Source organism: Panthera tigris, chromosome C1, assembly GCF_018350195.1.
Source record: "Panthera tigris isolate Pti1 chromosome C1, P.tigris_Pti1_mat1.1, whole genome shotgun sequence".
NCBI classification, from domain to species: Eukaryota; Metazoa; Chordata; class Mammalia; order Carnivora; family Felidae; genus Panthera; species Panthera tigris.
The window spans coordinates 65,606,785-65,632,393 of NC_056667.1; the positions used below are offsets into that span (position 1 = coordinate 65,606,785).

The 25,609-nt window shown below is 35.3% G+C and overlaps 1 protein-coding gene and 1 pseudogene across 1 annotated transcript in view; one reads left to right on the forward strand and one right to left on the reverse strand.

Moving 5' to 3' along the window:
- Positions 1-25,609, reverse strand: part of ADGRL4 (adhesion G protein-coupled receptor L4) — a 111,273-nt gene that overhangs the window by 15,817 nt on the left and 69,847 nt on the right. The window contains exons 9-13 of the mRNA XM_007079197.2: positions 21,779-21,984; positions 19,413-19,586; positions 17,790-17,993; positions 15,046-15,266; positions 14,857-14,923 (exon numbers count right to left, since the gene is read on the reverse strand). Coding sequence (XP_007079259.1) covers positions 14,857-14,923; positions 15,046-15,266; positions 17,790-17,993; positions 19,413-19,586; positions 21,779-21,984 — 872 coding nt within the window. The remainder of the gene's footprint in view (positions 1-14,856; positions 14,924-15,045; positions 15,267-17,789; positions 17,994-19,412; positions 19,587-21,778; positions 21,985-25,609) is intronic.
- Positions 23,346-23,827, forward strand: LOC102950660 (annotated as a pseudogene).

The window sequence follows — 25,609 nt, forward strand, 5'->3', positions numbered from 1 at the left end:
TTTCCCCTAAAACAATGTTAGCAAAATAAATACTTTAACAATATGTAGTATAATTCAACAATAAGTCAAACATTTATTGTTCATATAAACAATTTCTTATTTTTTGTTGAAACTCCTCTAGGGTAGAACTGAAGTTTCCAGGTCAAAAATCTGGGTATCTTCAAAGGTTTATAGAAAAGGTAGGAGTAATTCAAAAGGCAATCTATAGCTAAAATTACCAGATAACTTAAATATAAGAAACATATTCTTCAGGAACCCAATATTATATTCTGGGATATTTTATGGGAGAGGATAGCTATCTTTTCTTAAATCACTCAAGTGTAGAACAGAGGTCAGGAATTTTTTTTTCTGCAAAGGGACAGGTTGTAAATAGCTTAAGTTTTGAGGACCATATGGTTTCTCTTACAAACACTGAACTTTGCCATGCCATTAAAGCAGACTTAGACAATACACAAACAAGTGAATGTGTTTCAGTAAAAAATAAAATAAAATAAATAAATAAATTTATAACAACAGACTGTGGACTGTGGCCATTGCTGACTCCTGGTCTAGAATTCAGGATCCATAAGGGTAAGGACTTTTCTCTATTTTATTCACTGACATATTCCCTAGGCCTAGAACTATGTCTGGTACATAAAAGATGCTCAATAAACATTTGCTGAATGAATAAAAGGATGAAGGATGGAATACCTAAATCTCAGTTATCCTTTATGATCCATGTGAAGAAGCATTCAACCATTAATTTGATTAAACATTTAAAAAATTTGTTTTGTTTCACATCATGCAGATTTTGACAAAACAATATCTTATTAGAAATCTATTATCCATAAATAGATATAGCAATAGAAACTGAGGGATATATTATACATTATTAAAATGTAATGACCCTCAAGGAATAATTTTGCATAGAGAAATGATGAAGTTGCACCTCCTTTATTTTATGTGTGGATACCTTGGAGTATATGCAATATTTTGCCTCTAACAGAAAGGTCAGACCCTTGGATTTTATGATGTATATTCATTATTCACAGTCTTGGGCACGTAAGTCACAACAACAGTCTTAATCACAAGTAGGAAGCATATGGCCTCATTCGGAAAATATCTTCCCACATCCTCTCAAGTAATTGCTGAATAATTGCTCCATTTTATTATGGCTAAAAATCCTTTTTTTTTTTTTTTTTTTAGTGTTTATTTTTGATAGAGAAAGCATGATCGGGGGAGGATCAGAGACAGATCTGAAGCAGTCTCCATGCTCCAAGCTGACAGCACAGAGCCCGACGTGGGGCTCAAACTCACGAACCACAAGATCATGACCTGAGCCGAAGTTGGACCCTTAACCAACTGAGCCACCCAAGGCACTCCTAAAAATCCCATCTTGATATACAATCATCTTAGACATTAAAAAATTCACACTCTGTATTTTTAACATGTTTCCATTAGGAATATTTCAATAGCCGAACTTGTTTTCAGTGTTTGAAAGAGTAATTTACTGTCTTCAAAATGGAATCAAAAGGTGGAGAGAACTAGAAATGTATAAACATGAAGAATAAAGTGATTCCGTGGGTGTAAGTGAATTCCATGGGCTTATTTTTGTAGCTGGTTTCAACTGTAGATGGTTATGAGCCGTAGCAAGATATTAGAAAAGGAACAAAAGCAAATGAGAAAAACTATATGTGAAGAACATTTATAACAGTTCCATTTAATGTGACAATGAAAAGCTGGTGATGAAATCTCCCTTGTTAAGATACAAGCAAGGAAATAATTTCCTTATGTATACTTACTGTGGAAAAAGAAGATAGAGGTTAGTAAAAAAAAAAAAAGTGTGTGTGTTTACACACACATACACACACAAGACACACACACACACACACACAAACTTTATATACACACACCACACACACACACATAAACTTATATATAGATCATTTGACTGTAACTTATATTTAAAATATCTTACCCAATTAAATTCAAAGATGTATCTGATGTTATTGCCAATTTTAAAGGTAAAAATGGAAAAGTCATAAGAATGTCTCCTAAATTATTAAAAATTTTCCTTTTTTAACTTTTGAAGGATGCTTTTATTCTTTTAATTTCATTTCTTTTCTTATAGTAACTCTGTATATAGAATTGGCATCAATATCTTCATGTCAATGTTAGAAATCCAGGGCACAGAAAGAACCCATGTTGTATACTTTTTACCAGTTGGCTTCTGAAATCTGTCACATGATTTGGCCAGGACCTCACTTTATTCAGCTAAACATAAAATGCCAATGTTAGAATTCTGAGTGAAAGCATACCCTAAATAGAGAGATCAATGCAGACAGATACATATAACAGTCATTTCTAAGGAGAAAAGAAATGAAGGAAAAGTGATGTGCTCTAAGGAATGCTTCAGGTATTATCTCTTTGGAGAAGTCCTCTCAAAATAATCCCATTTCTGCGGTGGTGATGATTTCTTTAAATTTCCTTTTGGGGGAAAGGAATGAACATTTTTGACTAAATACTGTGCTTGCTGCATCATTTATTTATTTACCCAGCATTATTGCCTGAGTGATAACTACCTGGTAAACCTCAAGGATAATACAGTGAGAGAAAATCCATAAAGCTGTTTTACTCTCAAAGAGTTTATGGTCTCCTGGAGGAAACATATGAATCAATTACTAATCAGTTATTCACACTAATACATGGGTAATTATAAATTAAGGAAAACAATTTTTAAAAAAGTGAGTTTCTGTGAAGTCATATAACACAAAAAAGTACACTACGGATCAATGAGTCAGGAAGGACTTTCCTCAGAAAGTGTTTTTTGAGTTGATATCTGAAAGACAAACAGGAATTACCTAGATGAAGGGATGGCGGGAGGGAAGTGACAGGGAGCCATTTTACTGCAGAGGTGCTGAGATGGGAAGGTATGAAGCCCTGCTCAGAAAATGTAAGGCAGGAAGTGTGATTAAAACACAAAATCCCATGGGAGGGTCATGTGGCTGACAGGGGCCAGAACATGCAGTGCCCCCAAAGTAAAGTGTCCACTTTATCCCTGTTAGCTGGGCACGGTATTTTTAACGCCTGTTGCCCAGTGTTCTGTTCAGATTAGCATTTGTCCGAGTTTTTTTGTTTACATCTTATTAAGATAAGCCCAGTATGTTTGGTAATCTCCACTTCTACCCTGTCATGTCTCTTGGGGCACTGTGTGTGAGTCACATGTGCTCAAACATGGAAGATAACCAGTAATATCCCACCTCCCTCTCCAGACTCTGTCCAGATATAGCATAAACAGCCCCTTCTGCTCAAATAGGCTCAGGCATGAGTGGTTAGGGACAGCTTTCTCCTTTGTCATCAGGGAGTAGTGGAAGAAGGTTTCAAAATGGCCATCACTGTCAGTCACACGGTGCTCTATTCAAAATCACTGTTGTTGTGTCAAAAAAATTACTTTTGAAAATAGATTTTTGATTGGAGCTCTTTTATGGGTCCATCAATAAAATGAACCCAATCTGAATGATTTTTCATTACCTACTTTCACTAAAAGTGAACCTAAAAAGGTACAGATTTTGGTGATAAGTAAGTGAATATGATCACCTTACTGTAGGCTTTGTTAAAGATTTTAGATTTGACTCCAAGAGCAATAAAGCCAAGAAAGAGGTAAACAAGGGGTGGAAAGATGTTCAGCTTTGCCTTTCCAAAATATTACCTCAAGTACACTAATGTGTGTTGTCTTAGAATTGTTTATACATGTCAACCTGATACACTTTATTTAAAAAAATTTTTTAATGTTCATTTATTTTTGAGAGAGAGAGAGATAGAATGCGAGCAGGGGAGGGGAAGAGAGAGAGGGAGACACAGAATCTGAAGCAAGCTCCAGGCTCTGAGCTGTCAGCACAGAGCCCAACATGGGGCTCGACCCACAAACCGCGAGTTCACCACCTGAGCCAAAGTTGGATGCCTAACTGCTGAACTGATTGAGCCACCCAGGCACCCCAACCTGATGCACTTTTTGAGAGCAACTGTCTCCATTTACATCCCCTTAGTTTTTCTAGCACAACCTCACCTGGGGATTTAATATTGATAAAGTTTTGACCTATTCTGAAATATTCAAAGTGTTATACCTATTTTTTCCCAGGTTTTTTCTTTTCATACTACCTGTACTTTTATTTTGATTTAATACTACCTATATTGGTAAAGTAATATTAGTTAAATAAAATCATAATAATTTTTCAAAGAACCCCAAAGCCTTTTTTTCTAAAAAAATAAATCTTCTAACTAGAAATATGAAATTGAGGACAATTAAAAATGGGTGAAGCATTAAACTCACCTTTTAGCTTCTTCTCAATGACAGAAAATGGAAAAAGGAATTTGAGCAATTATTTTTTTTTTTAATTTTTTTTTAATGTTTATTTATTTTTGAGACAGAGAGAGACAGAGCATGAACGGGGGAGGGTCAGAGAGAGAGGGAGACACAGAATCTGAAGCAGGCTCCAGGCTCTGCACTGTCAGCACAGAGCCCGACGCGGGGCTCGAACTCACGGACCGTGAGATCATGACCCGAGCGAAGTCGGACGTTTAACCGACTGAGCCACCCAGGCGCCCCGTAATTTGAGCAATTAGATGTCAAACAGGGCATTGGAAATTACTTACTGATGAATATGAATTAATGAAACAGTAAATCTCTATACTATCTGTATTCCACATACTGATCTGTAGTCTGATATAGTCAGGATTTTAGGTAGGGTATTTTGGTTAGTTGTTGGATATTCTTGGCAAGATTTAGATAAAGCAAAACAAAATGAGGGAAGAGATATTTATAAGGGCCAAGATTTCCCTCATTTTCAACAATATGGAAAATAATTTATTTTGACACCTTCACAAGCAAAATAAAGAATTGAAATTTTGTGAATGATTTTCTGAAACTCTGTAGTTGCTAGATCTTTCACAACTCAACCCTAAGACAGTTTGCCAAAATCTGGAAGAGAGAACAAGATCTTTATGGACCTAACAAAAATCTGCAACCTTCAGAAGGGAAGGACATGTGGTAGTGAAAAGGTGCAGAACATGAATCTGGAAAACATGAGCTTGTCTCTACCACTCAGTAGCTGGGTAATTCTGAGTAAATTGCCTAAGCTTGCTAAACCTTAGTTCTCACTTATTTAAAGTACAGACAAAATGGTGCCTATTACCCAAATAAGTGTGAATTAAGCTCTAATGACTAAAGGCTGCACCCTAATAGTGAACAACTTGGGGTCTCTTTTTGATCAGATGTCATTGGGAGGCATGCTTTCTTCATCAGAAGGAATTTTTGTTTTTTTAAATTTTTTTAGTGTTTTATTTTTGAGACAGAGAGAGACAGAGCGTGAGCAGGGGAGGGGCAGAGAGAGAGCGAGACACAGAATCCGAAGCAGGCTCCAGGCTCTGAGCTGTCAGCACAGAGCCCGACGCGGGGCTCGAACTCACAAACCGTGAGATCATGACCGGAGCCAAAGTCAGAGGCTCAACCAACTGAGCCACCCAGTCGCCCCCATCAGAAGGAATTTTAAATGTTCCTTTCTTGGAAAAATCTGAAACTAGACATGACAACATTTACATATGAGAAACAGAAATCAAGACACAGCCACACAGATAGTCCATGGTCTCAGAATGAGTCATTTGTATTTTGCAGAGAATATTGAAGGAGATGGAGGGTTATAATAAATACTTACAGGAAAGATTAAATATTTTCTCATGTGTGGAATAAGATTTCTGCAAATGCTAATAAAGACTGATTGAAAGAAGGGCTCATTTTTGTTGCAGACCAACCAACAATGTCAGCAAGGACATTGTATTATGCTCAGAGTTAGATCAGAGGTACAAGAATGATCAGAACAAGTACTGAACTTTTGGCCAAGTTTAAGGATTTTTAAGTGAGTAGAAGCTTTTATCTGTTGTAGAAGGTTTTATCTGTTGCCCACATAAGAATGTACATAATTTGCTTTAGTATAACCAGTTCTCAAGGAATTGGTATACTTGAAAAAGGTATAAATAGCAGAACCCCCATAGGGATTTATAAATAAGTCAAGGTTATAGTTAATAGATTTAGTGAAAATCTAGTAACACATTATCTCTTACTAAATGCTATTACTATTTACATTTTGTTGTACTACCAAAGCTTTTTGTGAGGATTAACTGAGGTGTTAAAAGGGTTTTGTAAAGATTAAAAGACTATACAAATGTGAAGTGAATAATAATTCTAATGATACCTTGCTTTACCAACTCACTTTCACTATATCATGATGTAACATCCCTCACTGTAAAGCTATATTTATAAAACAAAATACCAGTGATGAGCTTCACCTTGGCCAGTGTTTTCTAATTGGCCTTGAGAGACCCAAGGGATATTTTTTCCAGTATTCTTTTTGGATCTCTAATTTCTATAAAGTTATTCAATTTTTATGAAACTTTGTTAGTACAAATCCCAAGGAGATTATCTGAGAAGGTATGAATATAACTTCCACGTATGAGAATGCATTGAAAACTACAAATGTATTATTTATGTTAAGTATTGTTTTAAAACTCCACTTTTTCTTTTTTAAACTCTAGCTATTATTGTTCCAAGAAGGTTGGAATAATACAAAAGAAAGTAACAAAATGTTACAGGCACTGAAATGCTTATTAATATGTAATATGAAGAAAAGGTTAGAATTGTAAAATGCCTTGAACCACAGAGGTCACTAAAAGATGCATCTAACAAACACGATGGTATTAAATTAAAAGATGTAATGAAAATGTCTGTGTTGTTATCCATAACATGTAAAATATACAAGGGCTAGTGTTTCCAGTATAGCTTCAGCGGGGTTATCTAGAGGACATTGCCCAAGTTATGATTTTAATTCTTTTTTTTTTTTTTAAATATTTTTGTTGTTTAAAGAAAGCTGCCAAACGCACTCCTATAGAAGATGATTAATGTCCAAGTCTAGACTAGTGGTTCCTAATGGAGAGGATCAGGGATATCATTCCCCCTGGGATGTTTGGCTGTACTGGAGCCATTTTTGGTTGTCATGTCCAGGCAGCTGTGGTAGCAGTGCTATTGGCATCTGGTGAGTAGAAGCCAGAGATGCTGCTACGCTTCCTATAACGCAGAGGATATGTCTTCCCACAAGATCTGGTCCAAAGTGTCAGCAGTGCCATTGTTGCAGAACCCCAGTCTATCATAATCCTTCCCTTGGGTTTATATATTCCAGGGTAGCTATACAGACACTATAGTAAATAGTAATATCTAGTGTTGGCAAAAATGTCAGAAAAGGGACATCCTCAAATATTGTTGGTATAAGTATCTACTGAAGTAAATATTTTGGAGACCATTCGTAAATTTAGAACATTGTGTTTTGTTGCATTTCTACTCCTAAGAAGCATTTCTTAACAATTTTATGTAATGGATGTATGTAACTATATTGGAACAAGAATTCCCTGTGCATGCGGTATTATTTATAATAAGAAAATATTAGGTACAAATTAGATGTTCATCAATAAGTGGTAAAATTAATTAGAGCATAATATACACAATATGTAATGATAAAATGGGAGAATTGCATATCATAACAAAGAAAGATGAATATGATGTATTGTGGGTTATAAACGATTCAGGGTTTTTTTATTTGTAATCAAATTTTTTGCTTAAGTTTGTATAAATGTGTATGTGAAATGTGTGTGCACATATACATGCACATGCCAAAGGTCTGGAAGGAAGCAGAGCAAATATTAAGAAAAAGAGTGGTTATGAAAAATATTGAGTGTGGGATAAAATATCCACTTTTTACTTTATATTGTTTTATAATATTTGCATTTCTTTCAAGATTGGGCAGTCTGTGAAATTAAAAAATGTAGTATGAATAGCTCACACAATAATAAACATACATGGACATTGTCCCTTGTGTAAGGGTTATGTGAGGAATTCACTTTTGAGGAGGTTTTAATAGGCATTTCCTGGTGAAAGGGAATTAAGAGATTGCAGACATAGAAAGAACAATTAGAGGAGGCCACTACAAAGAACTGAGTGGAAATCTGGGCAAACCTAAAAGGAAGGCGCTAGGAGTAGTAATATAGAAACACTCAATTATAAGGGTTGTGATTTAAATTCAAATGGAAGCTCCCATTTTTAAAAGAAAATGCCTTATTTGGACACAGCTTAATTAGTATTTGCCTCAATCAAGCAAATTCTATTCTTCAATACTGAACATGTCTATGGGAAACTTCAATTTCTACTTAAAAGTTAAATTATTTTCACCAACTCTTTTTTTATATTTGTGTATTTGAATCTAATCGCTTGTGCAGTTTTAGTTGAAAGGATTCAGCATTAAAGATTAAAAATATTGAAGAAAGAAATGAATTATGGAAATTATCTTCAGTTTGCAGCTTGCTTTACAAAGATTTAGAAGCCTCTTTCTTGTACAGCTCCATCTTTCAAAAGCATGGCTAGGGCTTTTTATGTATAGTTACAATCTTAACATTTTAAATGTAGCGATTCCTAGATAGAATCCGAGGGGTCACTGGTTTATACTTCCAATTTCTAAGAGATCCTTAATATTAATGAGTCAACACCTGAGGAAATACTTTCATTTGATCAATGCAGAAAATGTTGCTCCTCAAATACCCAAATCGTTAACACTTATCAGAGGAGATTAAAAGCTTGAGTATTCCTTTGAAGCAACATACCTGGGGGTAGAAAAAGCCACCAATGCTGATTCGAATTCAGTTCTTACTCATTTACATATTGTCTTAAAGGTATTTTACATTATAATCCCAAACCTGACGTACTTCAGGGTTTCATTCATAAAAACAAGCAAACACCATTTTGCAGGACTTAGTCCCTCCTCTACAGAAGAAATGCAAGAATTCCATGTATGAATGAAAAGTACTGCCATTGTTCTACAGAGATGTCTACTCCGGAGTGCAAGTCCTCCCAGATTTGTTTAGAGTAAGTCACGAAATTAATCATATAACTCGTTTAAAAGGCGAAGCATAACAGAATCAACACTAATTTATCTATTTACATTTGAAGTTTGCGCTTACATTTTGTCTTTATCCTGTCTTTTTATTCTATGTAATTTTGATTGCTTTTAAGATATTTTACACTTTGTTTCAATTTCAGTTAAACTTTGTCTGGCAGAGTGTTCTAGAGACTTTTAACACATTCCAAAAAGCAACAGGCACGTATGTTAAATCTTATCTTGCCATAATTAAATGCTGCCACATCTTCACCAATATTTTAAAAATTAGGATTTATGCTTATATATGTATATATATGTATATATATACACACACACACACACACACACACATATATATGTATTATATATATATACACACAAATACACAGTATTGGCCAAACATACCTTTCCTTGCATACATTTTTTTTTATTACTGTGCAAACCATGGCTTTAAAATTAGTCTTTATTTTCTAATACAAAACGTATAAATAAGAGAGCCAAAATTATCCTCCAAATTATTGTGCATTTTCGCATTTTAAGTTTAAAGAATGGATGCCTTTCCTAAAACATTTCTTTTTGCTTTACCGTAGCCTTATTGTATAGGGTGGGCACTGATACCTTCATTTTAGGTGTTGGGCATCCAGGACACGGAGCAGTCACGCAGCTTTAGAAGGATCTCATGGTGTTTCTTCCTGCCCCATTTATTACTGTGGTCTTTATTAATGGATTAATTGAAATATACAGATAATTATTAAGGACTTACTAAATACTCCTATATTCTGGGTGGCCAAAAGAGCCTGTTTGATAGTCTTGGGTTTATAGAAAACGCAATGTGAGTGTTGCTCTGTTAACAGTGATTGTAATTTACTGACCGGAGGCGGCCCCTAAGGTTGTGCAACAAAATGACACTGATTATTGAGCAACATATGGTCAGCAAATCAAGAAACTCATAGCTCTGTTTGGGCATTTGGATGTAGGGGATGGGTAGCATAACGCATAAAGAAAATTACTGTGTGCAACAAAACAGAGCATTAAAAGTACTATAGAGAGTTTGAATAAAAATTCTATGGTATGTATGTTGGAGAGAGAGATTGGTTGCAAATCTGGAAAGGTTTCCATCACGTCCTGTGTTAATTAATGATAAGATTTCAGGCAGAACTGCAAGGTGGTAGGATTACTGGAGTGCAAAGGAACAAGAAAATATCCAAGAATATCTAACAAGGATGAAGTTTTTGAAGGAGTTGTTTTGTGGGAATATGCAGTGTGAAAACAGGCTGGAAATAGGCGGGATTCAGCTAAATTACTGAGAACTTCACATTCCAGCTTCTAGAATTTGGGCGATAGACAAAGGGAAATATCAGCCCTGGAATTAAGAAGGCAGGCCATGGGTTCAACTTCATGAATGTGAATTTCAGCTCAGGTGCTTACTAGCTGTTAAGCAAGTTGTGTAATCACTTTATGTCTCAATTTCTCCAACTTCAAAATAAAATACATACATACAGTCATATTTGAGTTGTTTGGAGGATTAGATTAAATGTGCTAAAAACATGGAGAATGATTAGGTTAATATCAGGAATATAATGAGGTTTAACATCAATGTTATTTTTTTAATAGTTGCTATTGTTTGAGCTGAGTTGGGGGCAGTTTATTATGGGAAGGTTAAAATGAAATTGATAATGGCAGCAGAAATGTAGGTTGATAAGGCAACTGCAAAAGAGGCAAGATAAAATGGAAAGGTAGTTTCTAGTTTCAAGTTTTCGTATCAATATTTATTTGTAGACTTAGAGCCTTGAGCCAATCACTTAACATTTTGAATCAAATCCTATTTTTTGTTAGTTATAACATGGGATAGATGGTAACAATGTGAGTGATTTAAGGAGACTGAGTATTAGCTATGAATGATAGTTGTTTAATAAACTGTAAATTTAAAAAAATCCCATTATTAATACTAGAATCTTAGGAAGGGATAGCAATAGTTTGATTCTGAAAGTAGAGGAGAAATGGATAAGTTTATGGAGGAAAATCTGATAAATAATTAATGGCATCCAGACTAGGAAGTGATGAAGCTGTGAAATGACAATAATCGAATATTCTTAGTAACAGCCAGATAATAATTTTGTTATTTCTGGCATTGTCTTATACACAGTGATGACCATTTGTCTGTGTTCTTTGTTTACCTTCAAAGGAAATCTGGCAAATTTATGGGGCCTCTTGTTAGAAACTTAAATTCACATTAAAAATCTGGTGTATGTAAAGCAGAATTTGCTTCTTTCCCCTTCTACAAACAATTCATTCATCTCAATGAAGATCTGTTGAATGATTACCTTGGCCCATATTAATCTCTCCCACATCTTATCCGTCATTTCTATTTTATTATATATTGTTTTTTGTCGTTTGTTTTGTCTTGCTTTATCCTCATTGGTACTGTAGTGAGCAGGGGATAATTCTTCTATTTCCTTTTCTCCCCTCATGCCCATACCACCTAATTAACATGGAGAACTTAACTGTATGGCTTGGCATCCTTACCTACCAGAATATACCCAAACATAGGATAATGACTTTCCATTCAGTACATCAATGTAGATGAGTGTGGGGCAGATGAGTGTGGGGCAGCCTAGTTGCTTCTCTCATGCTGTCCCTTCACTGATAAAGCTCAATTCCTCTGCTTCATGACATCACTTTGGTTTAGTTTAGTTTTTATTATTGCTGGTAACCGTGGCTTATGTGATGGCCACCACTTAGAGGTATATGTGATTTTCTTAGTGTTTATAGTATTTCTTTTCCATTTTGGCCCCTTCTATTCTTCAGAGAAGGGCAGTCATGCCACCATTTAACCTCACCTTTCTTCAACCGATTCTCTGAGTTGTGCATAACTTCACTTTGACCTGGCAACCTTCTAGGCAACCCTACAACTTTTGTCCACTTCTCTAAGTTTCCTGTGTTTATAGGAGAGCTGAAGTTGTGTATGTTCTTTCATCATTTTATTCCTAGGCATGCTATATAATGATCCCTTCCATCCCTGATGTCAAAGGATACTCTGGTAAACATGCAGCTTGCAAGAAACTCTGAAAAAAGCAGGTCTAGTCTCTATGTTCAGATTTGGCCCAAAGTCAGGGGACATATATCAAGCTCTCATAGATACTGGATCATTTTTTTTTTTAATATTTACTTATTTTTGGTAGACAAAGAGACAGAATGCAAGCAGGGGTGGGGCAGAGAGAGAGGGAGACACAGAATCTGAAGCAGGCTCCAGGCTCAGAGCTGTCAGCACAGAGCCTGATGGGGGGCTTGAACCCACGAAGCACGTGGTTTCAATGACCTGGGCCAAAGTTGGACGCTTAACTGACTGAGCCACCCAGGCATGCCAATACTGGATCATTATACTCTGCTCTTATATATCAAGGAGACATGAAAATCCAGTCATGCTGGCATTCAATCTGGAATCAGAATGATAATTTTATTCTTACTATATTTCTTTTTCTTTTAATTATTTTTTTAATGATTATTTTTGAAAAGAGAGAGACAGAGCATGAGCTGGGGAGGAGAGAGAAAGAGGGAGACACAGAATCCAAAACAGGCTTCAGGCTCTGAGCTGTCAGCACAGAGGCAGACGTGGGGCTTGAAGTCACAGACAGTGAGATCATGACCTGAGCCAAAGTCGGATGCCTAACTGACTGAGCCACCCAGGCGCCCCTATTCTTACTATATTTCTGATTCCATTCTGCAAACCTTTTGGAGTACTCATCCACAACTTGTCTTCAAAATATAGGGGAGCACTTAACGTTTTTTTATTGGCAGCAAAAAGAAAAGCTTTTCAAAAAGAACATCGAACTCCTGCAAAGGCCAAGGACTCCCAGTTCTAAGACACTACTCCTGAGGCCCCCATCTCCAGTCCTCTTACTAGGCTACAGCTGGTCCTACTGTCTCTTTAACAGACCCATGGGAAGTGTCAGGCCCAAACTGTTAGGGGCTCTTTTTTCAGATGTTTGGTTCCCAATATTTCTTTTACTTCATCTCTGAACTAGAGATGTATACTATTCTGGGATGACAGGATGTGTTTCACTTAACAGTGTGTCATAGAGCAGAATAATAATTACGACAACATAGAGCTGAATATAAAATTATAACAAACAATAACAACAACAACAACAACAACAAAGATAATAATAAGCCAGTGTTAGCCAGAAAAACTGGGAATAACAACAATAAATGACTTCACTTCAATCTGATAATTATTTAAGGAATTTCTGCTGTTTTTAAAGATACTGAAGAAGATAAACATTGTTCAGTTTTAGAATAAAACTGAGGTGCCTCATCTATTTCTTAAGTAGCCTGACCGTCTGGTTAAATGGAATGATTATCATACTGAAACTATGGAAGATAAATTGCTTCATTAATTCCAGCCTAGGACTGTGTGACGTTATTCATTTAGGCATCTAGGAAAGTTTGTAGGACTCATTTTTAGATAAGCCCATCTAAAGTCTGTGGACTTTACTATAAGATAATCCAAAGTTATCTTTTCCCTTACATAAGCAAAAGTAAAAAAAAAAAACAATTTCAGGGAACACTTTCCATTTCTTACTTAAGAGCAGAATACTCCTATTTTTCTTGTTTTCACTATAATTTCTAGCTCACTACTTCTTATCTTAGTTATAAGAATTACTGATCCAAAAAACTTTCACTTGTACAAAACAGTACCAGAGATGGCCCATTCTGTAGAGAGGGAATCAGTAAAATCAGAATATACAGGGAGTGTGTTTATACAAAATGCTCCTATCAGGGCAATGCACAAAAATACAGGAAAGGAACAACATGCAGTCTATCTTCTCATGTGGGTTGAAAATTTTGGAATTACAATAAACTATGAAATTATTTTAGCTGAAATCTAGCTAATGATTTCTTGTTATATTACTAGATTCACTGTGAAAATTAGAAATAATTTTCTGTGATGATTAGGAAATACCGCCTCTGAATGCACTCTGTTTCCCCAACACCATTAAAAAATAAACCCTGATGAAACTCTCTGCTTTACATTTCAAGTCTTTCACCCTTTAGCAGCTTCCTTACAACCATAAAAACACAAGGGGAAAGAGTGAGAGAAAAAAACAGTTCAAAAAGGATGGCTAGCTTATGGTCAAAACACAGGTGACAGAGTTGTCCAAAATACTTTTACAGCTTCTCCACTGACAATTCACTCCATTCTAGAGCCTTGTCAGCCCTCCCAGATTCATTGACCGACTATTATATTCAGAATGGCTCTGAAAACTTAACAGCACTTAGAAATGCTCTTGAGATATCTACAAATGTCTTTCTTTAGAAAGGAAAACATAACACCCGCCAAATTTGTAGGTTTGAAAAACCACTTCCAATAAGAATTAAAAGGCCCTCTTCCTCACTGAAATGGGACTATCAATATATGACTTGTCTGTTCATGAAAAATAGTGGGTTCTTGTCTCTGACGTCGCAATTTAGTTTAAAATCACTTTCTTGATGACAGGGTACATACAGATGATGAAACTAAAAAGATGACAGTCTAATCTTCAGAGATCACTGATAATTGATAAAAGATTAAATAACGTAAACATCTGAAACGCCAGATTATCAGCTGGTTGGCAAACTCTCAGTATTGAAGTGTGCTGAGACATTACTGATAAGTGAAAAATGCTTTTCCTGTATGTTATGCAGAAATATATCCTCCTCCAGGAGAGGCAGATGAGTTTTAGTACCTCTGAATTTAATGTGTATACATGTATTTTTTCTCAATAATGATGCAATATGTGTAAAATGTTAAAAAATGATATAGTGTAAAGTGCTCAAAATTATTGTTTTCCCTCAGAGTAATGCCTGATTGCTGAGAATTTTGATCATCACTGGAATTTGAACCAATTTTAAATATACGTACAAGAATGATTAGACATGCTGGTCCTATAAAACTCCAAATAAAGTTGTTTTCTGTGCTAAGCCAACATCTGAAAAGTAAATAATAAATCTATAAATATGTTTGTACGTACTTCACAAAGCAACATTTTCAATGATACACAAGCATATTCAGAATTGCATTTCAAATACTTACGAGATCATCTTAACTTACACTTTAGTGGTGCCATAATATCTATATCCTAGTGATGCTGAAAATCCAACTACCACAGCTGGGCTGAGATAGCCAAAGATATAAAAATTCTTGTGCAAAAATCCCTTGTTGTAGATGACACCCACAACAATGAGATAGAGGTGTATGCCTTCAATGCACATCCATGCAAAGGCAGCTAAAAAGAAATAATGCAGCAGCCCAGCAATGATTGAACAGAAGAGCTAGAAACCAAAGAAAGAAAGGAACCATAAGCAGGGTTTGCTTTAACATTAGCATAACATAACATCCTGACTTTCTCCATAAACTATGCCACTTGATACAATGCTTGCTCATATTAAAATATCCTCATCAAGTGCCATTTTTTTAAGATGTACCACTTCCAGGTGAACTTCTTCAATGTGAAGCACCAGTTGTGAAGCAATCCCGTGACAGAACTAAGTGACTGTTCTTGTCCAGAGAGAGTTACAGTTTTATACATTTATATTATGGGATCGGTTGTGGATTCGTCACAGGTAAAACGTGATCTCTGTGTTATGATTTAAGTTGATTTCTGTTTTGGAGATGCCTTTACCCTCCTCAATTTTATTCATGCTCAAAGAATGAAAATTATTGCTAATACCATGCTAAATGAAATATAATAAATATCTTGATTATCATGACAAACATTAATTTACAAAATGGACGATGGATAATATATTTTACAAAAAGAATTCATTATGGAAGCACTGTAAGCTGTAAGATTATCAGGTAAGTTCAAGATGGATTTCAGTTAAATATTACTTATTAGTATTTACTTCACAAATAGAATTGGAGTTAGGCTTAGAAGAAATAATATAAAAAGAAGTAGTTACACACTTCTGTATTAATAGAACTAACAGTATCTATTGCTGGAAAAGGAATATAATTCACTCTTACATACCTATTGCACTTAATAAAAAGGAGTATAATCCAAGCATAATGAGATTATATACAAAATATATTAGGGGGTACTATATAAAGTTGGGAACAAAGAGGTCACTGGTAATCAAAATTTGAGAGCTACTTTAGTGAGGAATTGAGATTAAACTATGGCTTGGTAAGGAGAAAAACTTGATAAGTGAAACAGAATTGAAAATACTCTAAGGAATAGTTTTAGGGAAAGGATAATGGGGGGATGAAACTGAAGAAAAATAAGGCATTGGAGGATAGTGGGTGGTATATAAAATTGGCAGGTGTTGGGAGCACCACTGCAAAACAACAACAACAAAAACAGTTATGAAGTTTATAGTCTAGTGTATACTATTTAAAATAGATGTTTGGTGGTATCTACTTCTGAAGAAAACCTTGATATCTAGGGGTTAGTGTCAATACTTGAAAGATTTCTACAAGGATGGCGATGTGGAGACAATTGAATGTTTTGTGGCCATGAGAATGCACTTCTCCAATCTCCACCTGCAGGGAGGGCAATTGACCTAGAGCTCCAGAAGCTGCACTAGGAAAGACATTGCCCTGTTCATGTTTCCCATAGGCTGCTGCTACTAAGACCTTCCTCTTCTTGAAATGAGAGACTAAGAGAAAAATTACCAGGTGTACTCACAACTGCAAAGAAAAGACCCCGACCCCCCCCCCCCCCCCCCCCCCCCCCCCCCGCCATCCTGAAACCAGCCAGGGAGTGCCAGGTTGTGGTTTGAAATAAAGGCGGGAACCAATCAAGTTCTGCTGAGCGTTCAAATTTAAATGTCAACCAATAACAGCTTTGTAACCTCAAAAAAATCCCTAACTTGTTGTGCCTGTCTGTAAAAGAAGCTGTAAGATCCTTGCTCGGGGCCTCTTAGCGTCACCGGCAACGAGTGCTCGGAGGACCGGGTTCGAACCTGCAATAAACGACCCTTGCCACTTGGCTTTGATTCTGGACTCTTGAAACCACTCTGGTGGTTTGTTTTCGGGGGGTCTCTCGAATCGGGGCATATTCAGAGACACAGATTTGACTCAAGGTCTTCTCAAAGGACTCCTTGACAACCGTGCTGAACTTTCCTGAAAAGTGCACTGCTGTGTCAAACACTTCCACCTACTTGTCCTTCCTTCCTTCTTTCCTTTACACATCTTCTCATGCAAATACTCACTTGCGTCTTGGTCTGATGACTCTCCAGTCTCTCTCTTCCCATCATCTCTCAGCCATTCTGCCTAATTAATTTACTGCATGTTTAATCCCATTTTAAAGCCTGCTCCTAGGAGGACTCAGACTAATACAATATAGAAACTGGTAAGGCCCTAGATCAATAATGGTGGGGAAGAGGTTGTTAGGAAAGTGTAATGACTAGGTGGAGCCTATTTGTCATAGCTCAACCTATGAACCCAGCTGCTTTTATGTTAAGATAAACTTTTAATTTCCTGATCATGGTATCTCCCCTGCCAGGTAAGTATTAATTTCCAATTCTCGCTCTGTCCCTTCTGCCTTTGTTTAATGCCCAGGTAAAAACACAGCAAAACAAACAAACCAAAAAAGAAACCAAAAGGTTATTTCTTCAGTTTGTAGCAAAGTTTTCACTTGTCCCAATGGTTCATCCTAACAAGGGACACTGTGCCTAATGAAATTCACAGGCAGGTTTTAGTTATGTTAACATTAGCAAACTTAGAAAACACTTAGGAACAAAATATATACTATGTTTGCTCATTAAGCTCTTAATTACAATTCATGATTTTATGACATGTATATTTAGCGAAAAAAATTAGAAAATAAAATAGATTGAGAGAGATCTACATACCTTATTAGTATTTGTATTGATCCCAACCAGAAAAACAAGTTCAGCAAGGAATAGGTTACAGCAGAGATTTTTGTGAATTGTCGTTCTGGTGCTTTGAATTTCACTGAAGAACCAGAAGGTAAAAATGCATATGGCAAGGCAAATCAGTGAAATAATTATTCCTAGTTGAGTGATCCTTGTAAGAATATTATAATCTTTAATACCCTAAGGGAAAATAATAATAAAGCTGTTAAGAGAATAACTCAGTAACTTGTCAAAGGAACTACAACATATAATGAACTTCCTTTTTGGTGTAACATTAATCAAAATGTTCATAAAATGTAAAAATACAAATGTGCATTTAGATGAGAAAAATTTTGTACCTTTGAAAATGCTCAATATTCAGAGAAATATGATATAAATCATGTAGCACTTTAAAAGTTCTGTAATTAGTGATTTTTTTCTGGGCACAGTGTATATTAGTACATGGTTTAACAATGTTATCGTCATCAGTTTCATGATATTAGAAAGGCAATTCATTATTGTAATGTGAAAATGGTTAATTAAAACAGATTTATCAATGGTAATAACAAGTCTTATTTCTATGCAGCAATTCATCTAAAACACATTAAACAAAGGTATCAGAAATACTGAATATATAGAACATCAAAATAGTAAAGCTGAAAGACTTTGAAATGAGAAAAGTTGGTTTTATTCTAACCAGATGAATATTTATATTTTATATACAGAGTACAGGCTTCTTTTCTCACTTAACATTCAGGAAAAAAAGTCTTTATAACTGACATGGTGAGGTAGATCTATCTGGCCACTTTATATATTTGATGGATTCTCGATAGACATAGAAACTAACCTGATATTTAATGATAATTATGATACAGAGATATAAAATAAGAAATTATATAATGTAAAAGAAAGATATTAATGATATGAAATACATAGCATGAAGCTATTCACTGTAGAGAGATTTTCATGTTTAAAAATCTTGTAGGCTTCTACATTATTAAAACATTGCATTAGTTATAAATATGCTAATACTTATTGACCAGATGTCAAATATTTTTACCTAATTTGTACTCGGTAAAAATAAACTTTCAAGACAAAAGCAAAGGCCCTTAAAAACCGTGATACATTTAAATATGTAAATGGTTTTTTTTCATGTCTTTCTTATTTATTTATTTATTTATTTATTTATTTATTTATATAATTTATTGTCAAATTGGCTAACATGCAGTGTGTAAAGTGTGCTCTTGGTTTTTGGGGGTAGATTCCGTGGTTCATTGCTTACATACAACACCCAGTGCTCATCCCAACAAGTGCCCTCCTCAAAGCCCATCACCCATTTTCCCCTTTCCCTGACACCCCATCAAAAGCAACATAAGAGTCAATGGAGAGATATTTAACATACAGTCTACTAGCTATTATAGACTGGATAAGTCCTAGACTTTTTTAGGTTATGGTAGGTAAGAAAGCAAAGATTAAAAAAAGATAATGTTGGGGCTTTATCAATTAACTAAATATGATATTTACACTCAAACACAAAAAATCAATTCTCTTTCCTGAAATAACCAAGAAAAAAGAAGGAAATAGGCAGGTTTGTAAATATGAATTGGAAAATTATCTTACAATGGAAGGACCAGAAGACATCAAAATTGCAAAATGTGTCAGGTGGTTACAGCGGCATGAGGTATGGGTCTCATTTGAGTATGTCAGCTCACAACCCACTGAAGACCAGCTGCCATTCATGGTGTCAGGTGAGTAGTTCCAAAATGCACACTGACTCCTATACTTATCTGTAGTCTGAAAAAGAGAAATTTTACTGATGGAAAAAAGAGAAAAAATTATACATCTAGAATCACATTTGTCATATTTAATATACCATTTTGTATGTCAATATAATTAACACCTTGCCTAAAAGTAAAGTATAAAATCAATGCTAATAAATGAATGCCATTGTTATGTGGAAGGATTGAAGTTACTGCAACAGTGCTACATTTTATCAATTCCTGTGTCACAAAAGTTGTTGTGAGAATTACTTATTATCCAAAGAGATCATTTAGAATAGTGCATGACACATAATTATCATGCAATCTTTATTTAATAAAAGTTTATTGGGTATATACTAGATATCAGTCACTGACCCAAGTACTAAAAATAAAGTATTGAACAAAACAGTAAAAGTATTTGTGTTGTTGATTTTATATTCTCATGAGATGAGAAATGATTAAACAAGAAAAATAAACCAAACAAAGGAAAAAAAAAAAGTAGTTGAGGTTGGTCTGAGGAGGTCTTAGGAGATGATGTTAAAGCAAATACCTCAATGAAGTTAGAGAGAGTAAACCCCGAAGACTTGGGAACACAGGGTTCCAGCTGGAATGGAAAATGAAAAAGCTCTGAGTTAAGACTGAATAGGAATCTTCCAGAAGCATCTAGATGACAGGGTAGTTAGGGTATAGTGAATGAGATAAGGATCAGTTGAAGATAAGATCAGAGATTGGGTCTGATCACATAGACTACAGGATGGTTGTTTAGTAAATAGAGTTTTCTTTACCATATACTTATATTAAGTAAGCATAACATAATACTATTATGACAACTACTTTTAATATTCCTTTGAGGTAATGGAGAAGTGTATACTAATTGGTGAAATTGCAAATAAATTCTCAGGGAATCAGGAAACTGAAGCTGTTTTACAGGAGATAGCTTCTATTTTTTTTTGGGGGGGGGAAGATAGGATCCAAATTTTATTCTAAGAAAGAGGGAAACCATGAATTAGTGAATGTGTTGTCCAAAGAAAGTGATAAAATTTCAAAGTGGTCATTAATTTGAATGGATAAAAGATTTGAACACAGAGGAAGATTAAGGGCAATCAATTTTCCCATTGGTTTTGGTGAAGAATTTTTATTTAAATGTGCGTTGTGTTTTATTTTGTCATTGTATCAGAGATTGGTGAACTGAGTTGTCCTTGGCATCTCTTCAGCTGCCAAAACATTCTACTAGTAAAAACTGCAGAAAAACCATCAGACAATGTGAAAGAACAATGTTTTGTTTCTAGTGTCTAAAGGTCATTTAGCATCTGAAAATATCTAAGTTTCGTTTCCATTCTTAAAACATTTCACATCTTCTTTTGCACTGAACATAATGCCTACCAATGTTTAGGTTTGAGCTACTATTTTCTTGTATTTTCTATACATTTAGTTTCTTTCTACATTAGATGTCTTTACTTATAGTGACACATTTGTATTGTATGTAAGCATATATGTTCTTTTATTATATGCCAATACAACTGTCTAGCTTCAAGACTCTTCAAATGGAGCATTAAAGGTACCTTATTCAGGTACTAGGACTGAAATTCTATTGAAAGTCCAAGAAACCATCAACTGTAAAAAAGCAGTGAGTAATCTATAATCTTTAGTTTCCTCATTCATTTTTAGGTATATAAAAAAAAATTTACTTCTTTCTAATGTTTATTATGGTATAATTTTAATTTTTTGGAGCTTCAAAAAGATTTAGAATAACAATTAAAGAGCAAAGTGGTCTCAGCTAATTTCTTTATGAAATATTGTAAACTTCTCTGTGGTTTTATTGTAATCAGCATCTAAATCCCTGCAGCAAATATTATTTCAAATGGCAATTATTAATCAAACATCTCTGTCATTGCACAAATGACATTTATCTCTTTGATACGTTTTTTATAACTCATTCATAAAAGGTACAGACACTTCCAAAGTGAATGATGTAATTAAAAATAAAAATAAAATATAGCTTAATTTCAGAGAATCACATGTGTAAAATTCCTTGATATTTATTAGAAAGTTTAGAGAGCACTGAAAGTAAAAACCTATTTTATAGAAAAATGAGTTGAAATTACTTTACTCTTTTATTTCAATTTTTCAACTGAAGAATTCACATATAATTAAAGTGACACAATAAAAACGTTCACTTCGAATGTTTCACAATCATAACCAGAAGTCACCAGAAAAACAGCTTACCTTTATGTGACTTAATGTAAATGTTATTTTTTCAAGTTCATACAGTGTGGGTGGGTTCGAGCTAATAGAGACTGAAATCACTGAAGAAACAACTCTTTCTTCCTCTTCAGAATTATCATAACTTTGAGGTTCCAATAAGAAGTTGTCAGATGATGAAAACAAGGGACCAATACTCTTATAATATAAAAATGTAACTGCAACATTGCCTAGCAATCAAATAAGTGGATTTAGTTAAATTCTTATAAATATATACATATATATATATATTTAAGCTCTCAAACATAAAAATTTAACAGTCAAAATGTTTACTCTAAGGCAGTTGTACAAATACCTAGACACCAATACATTGGTCATAATAAGTCCATGTCTATATAATCAAATCATATTAAGACATATTCTCTGACCTCTATGATTCTGAAACTGATCATGGACTATAACATCCCCTTTGCACAAGCTATATTTAGGAGAAAAACAGTCTTAGATAAATGTATATCCAACTCCTAAGAACAAAGATGTGAGATGCATTCACTTAAAAGGTAAATTTTTTAATCTTTGCTATGCAAATATAGGAATTAGAAAGACAGTGGAAAAAAGTTATCACTGATTTAAGAGTATTCAGGAACTTTAGAATTAAACAAGTTGTCACATGCCACTGAGTTCCACCTCATGCCCTCTGAAATGTTTCCTATTTAATATTGATGACATACAGTTATGCAGTCTCAAGGCAGGAAATTTATTGTCTTGACAGGCAGCCATTTATCTCTGCCCCTTGACACTCTCCAAATGCATAGGAGACCCGCATATAACCCAGTACTAAAAATGTAACCTTATCAGTACAGATTACCATGTGACTATCTTCCCCTTAGCTTAGACAGTACACCTATATTAATGGATCTCACATTGTCTTGGTTTTTGAAACAGCTCATTATTACTGATATTAAGTGTGTGAACAACTCAAAATCTAGATCTATTATCTTTTCAAAATTCCTCTTGCCACTTAGATCATACACCTCCTCTATTTGTTGCACAGAATTATGGATACTAAATTTAGAACTTTGCATTCTGAATTTACTCTTGGAATCAAAAGTTCTGGTTTCAGTCATGGCTCCTACTTGTGTGGCTATGGATGAACTGCTTTGAACTTCAGCTTCCTCACTTATAAAATGATGATAGTAATACTCACCCTAGCTACTTACTAGGCTAAGGTGGAGACAAATCAAATGACACATGAGGCTTCTGTAAAATTTAACACACTATAGTAATATGATTATTGTTATATTTATTAACTAGGGACATTATGTTTTGGCTTTAGATTACTGGGACAATTTACAAAGAACTCTGTATTTGTTCCCTCAAATTTGTGACACCAGCAAATAATGTGACAGGCATCAATCAATCAAAACCATAAATACAAATGTTGGTTACATCGCCAAAAAACCCACAGAACTGTGCCCTCTAGCTGCCATCTTGGATCCCCATGTATGTGCACCTAATCTCAGGTGGTCTTCCCGAGACCCCCGAGTGTCAACCCTAGACCCCCATGCTGTGCCATTTCCACTCCAACAAGATGAAAGAAAGTATCATGAACCAGGAGACACTCGCCAAACTGTCCAACTGTGCACTGGGAGAGGAACTGCTTGCTTAAAGAAGGTGGTTCACAGAAGGGCAACAGCAGATGATAAAACACTTCAGTTCTCCTTAAAGAAGTTAGGGGTAAACAATGCCTCTGGTACCGAAGAAGTGAAAATGTTCACAAACCAAGGAACAGAGATCCACTTTAACAAGCCTAAAGTTCAGGCATCCCTGGCAGCAAACACTTTCACCATCACAGGCCACAGTGAGACGAAGCAGCTGACAGAAATCCAACCCAGTGTGTTAAACCAACTTGGTGCAGACAGTCTGACTAGTTTAAGAAGACTGGCTGAAGCTCTGCCCACACAGTCTGTGGCTGGAGAAGTACCATTTGCTACTGGAGAGGATGAGGAGGAGAATAAATTTCCAGATCTTGTGGAGAACTTTCATGAAGCTTCCAAGAATGAAGCAAACTGAACTGAGTCAACTTCTGAAGAAGATAAAACTTGAAGAAGTTATTAGGAGCTGCCTTTTCAATCTTTTTTCTTTAAGTTTATTTTTATTTATTTTGGGAGAGAGCAAGTTGGGAAGGGGCAGAGAGAGAGGGAGACAGAATCCCAAGCAGGCTCTGTGCTGACGCAGCCTAATGTGGGGCTCGGACTCACAAACCTCGAGATTATGACCTGAGCCAAAATCAAGTCAGACGCTTAACCGACTGAGCCACCCAGGTGCCCTGGGAGCTATTTTATATTATGACTGCTTTTTAAAATTTTGTTCACGGATCTGATAAAATCTAGATCTCTAATATATTTAAGCCTGAGCCCCTTGGATACCACAACTATTTTCAGTGTTTGTTTATACACAATTCACTCTTTGCAGCTAATGAAGCTGAAGATGCCTGGGAATAGAGTTTGAAACGAGGTTAATTAAAAACAAAAAACAAAAAACAAAAAACAAAGAACCATGATACAAACCTGAGTCCTTCCACATCACAATATCACATTAATGAATAATATTTTTGGACATTGCTATGGGTATGTGAGCTAGACATTGCAAAGTATATCATGATTCATGTTTTCTATCTTATCTAAAAAGGTATCACAAGAGAAGAAACATTGCTAAGAGGTTGCTGAAATCTACGTGTATTAGGTAAGAGTATTTTCTTGAACTGTCAGCTTAAGAAAACTTATATGAAAGAAAGAAATGAAGTAGTCTCACATGGTTGGGCTAGTGACATCATGAGGACTCCGAGTGATGGCAACTAGTCCAGCCTTTGCTGTAGACCGACCAGGGCCTGAAGCAGGATCTGAAAACCTCTGAGGTCAACTTGACCCTGTCTGGTGGATGACCCTTTCATGTTGCAGTGACTTCTCAGAAGTTGCAGTAGGAGGTGGTCCAAAACCAAATGAAGCCCCGAAAAGGTAAGATGGGTTTTTAAAGTCTGTTAATCACTCCTTTCCTTTCTCAAGGAAAATATTTAACATTAATTTTTGACTTTGGGTAAAATGTGATTCTTGCTGCATAGAATGCTTCCAAATCCCTTGTTACCTCTGTTCTGAGTACTGTTTCAGTATCTGTCCATTCTCCTCATCTGAACCTCTTCTAATTCTTAGAGGTTTCACACTAAATCTCGGCCTGATCTAGCTTTTAAGTCCTTTATCAGGTATGTACCTTCATTCAGTAAATGAGGAGTTTATTTACTAATGACAGGAACTAAAATTCAGCCTATAAAAAAGACTAAAAATCTACCTGTTTCTCCATAAACCTTCCTTATTTTCCTATGAATGACACTATGCAGATTTTAACTTGAAGCCTGTGTTTTACTAATGGGTTTTTATCGGTAAATGAATCATCACATGCAGACATCATAAAGCAGGTTTTATCAGTTTGTTAGACTTGCCCTTATTTTTAAGATACAGCCCTTAAGGAGATCAAATTTTCTCCTCGTGTTTTGTTGAGAGCTGATATTATGGTCTCTTTCAAGTGTCAGAGTTTGCATGTGTGATCTTCAAATATAACAAAGCTATCATACATTCAGACAGGATCTCTTCGAGATATTAATTCCATGACAATTTCATCATCTGTCACTATAATAAGTATTGTCAATGGCTTTATTCTTAACTTTTAAACATTACTCAAATTGTTTTTGAAATTTCAACAGTTTAACACAGTCTTTGGATTTGCTCCTAAAAATTATATGTGTGCTTGGTGAATTAGAATATGATGTAATAGGGTAAGAGCCTTGAGTTCAATGGTAGC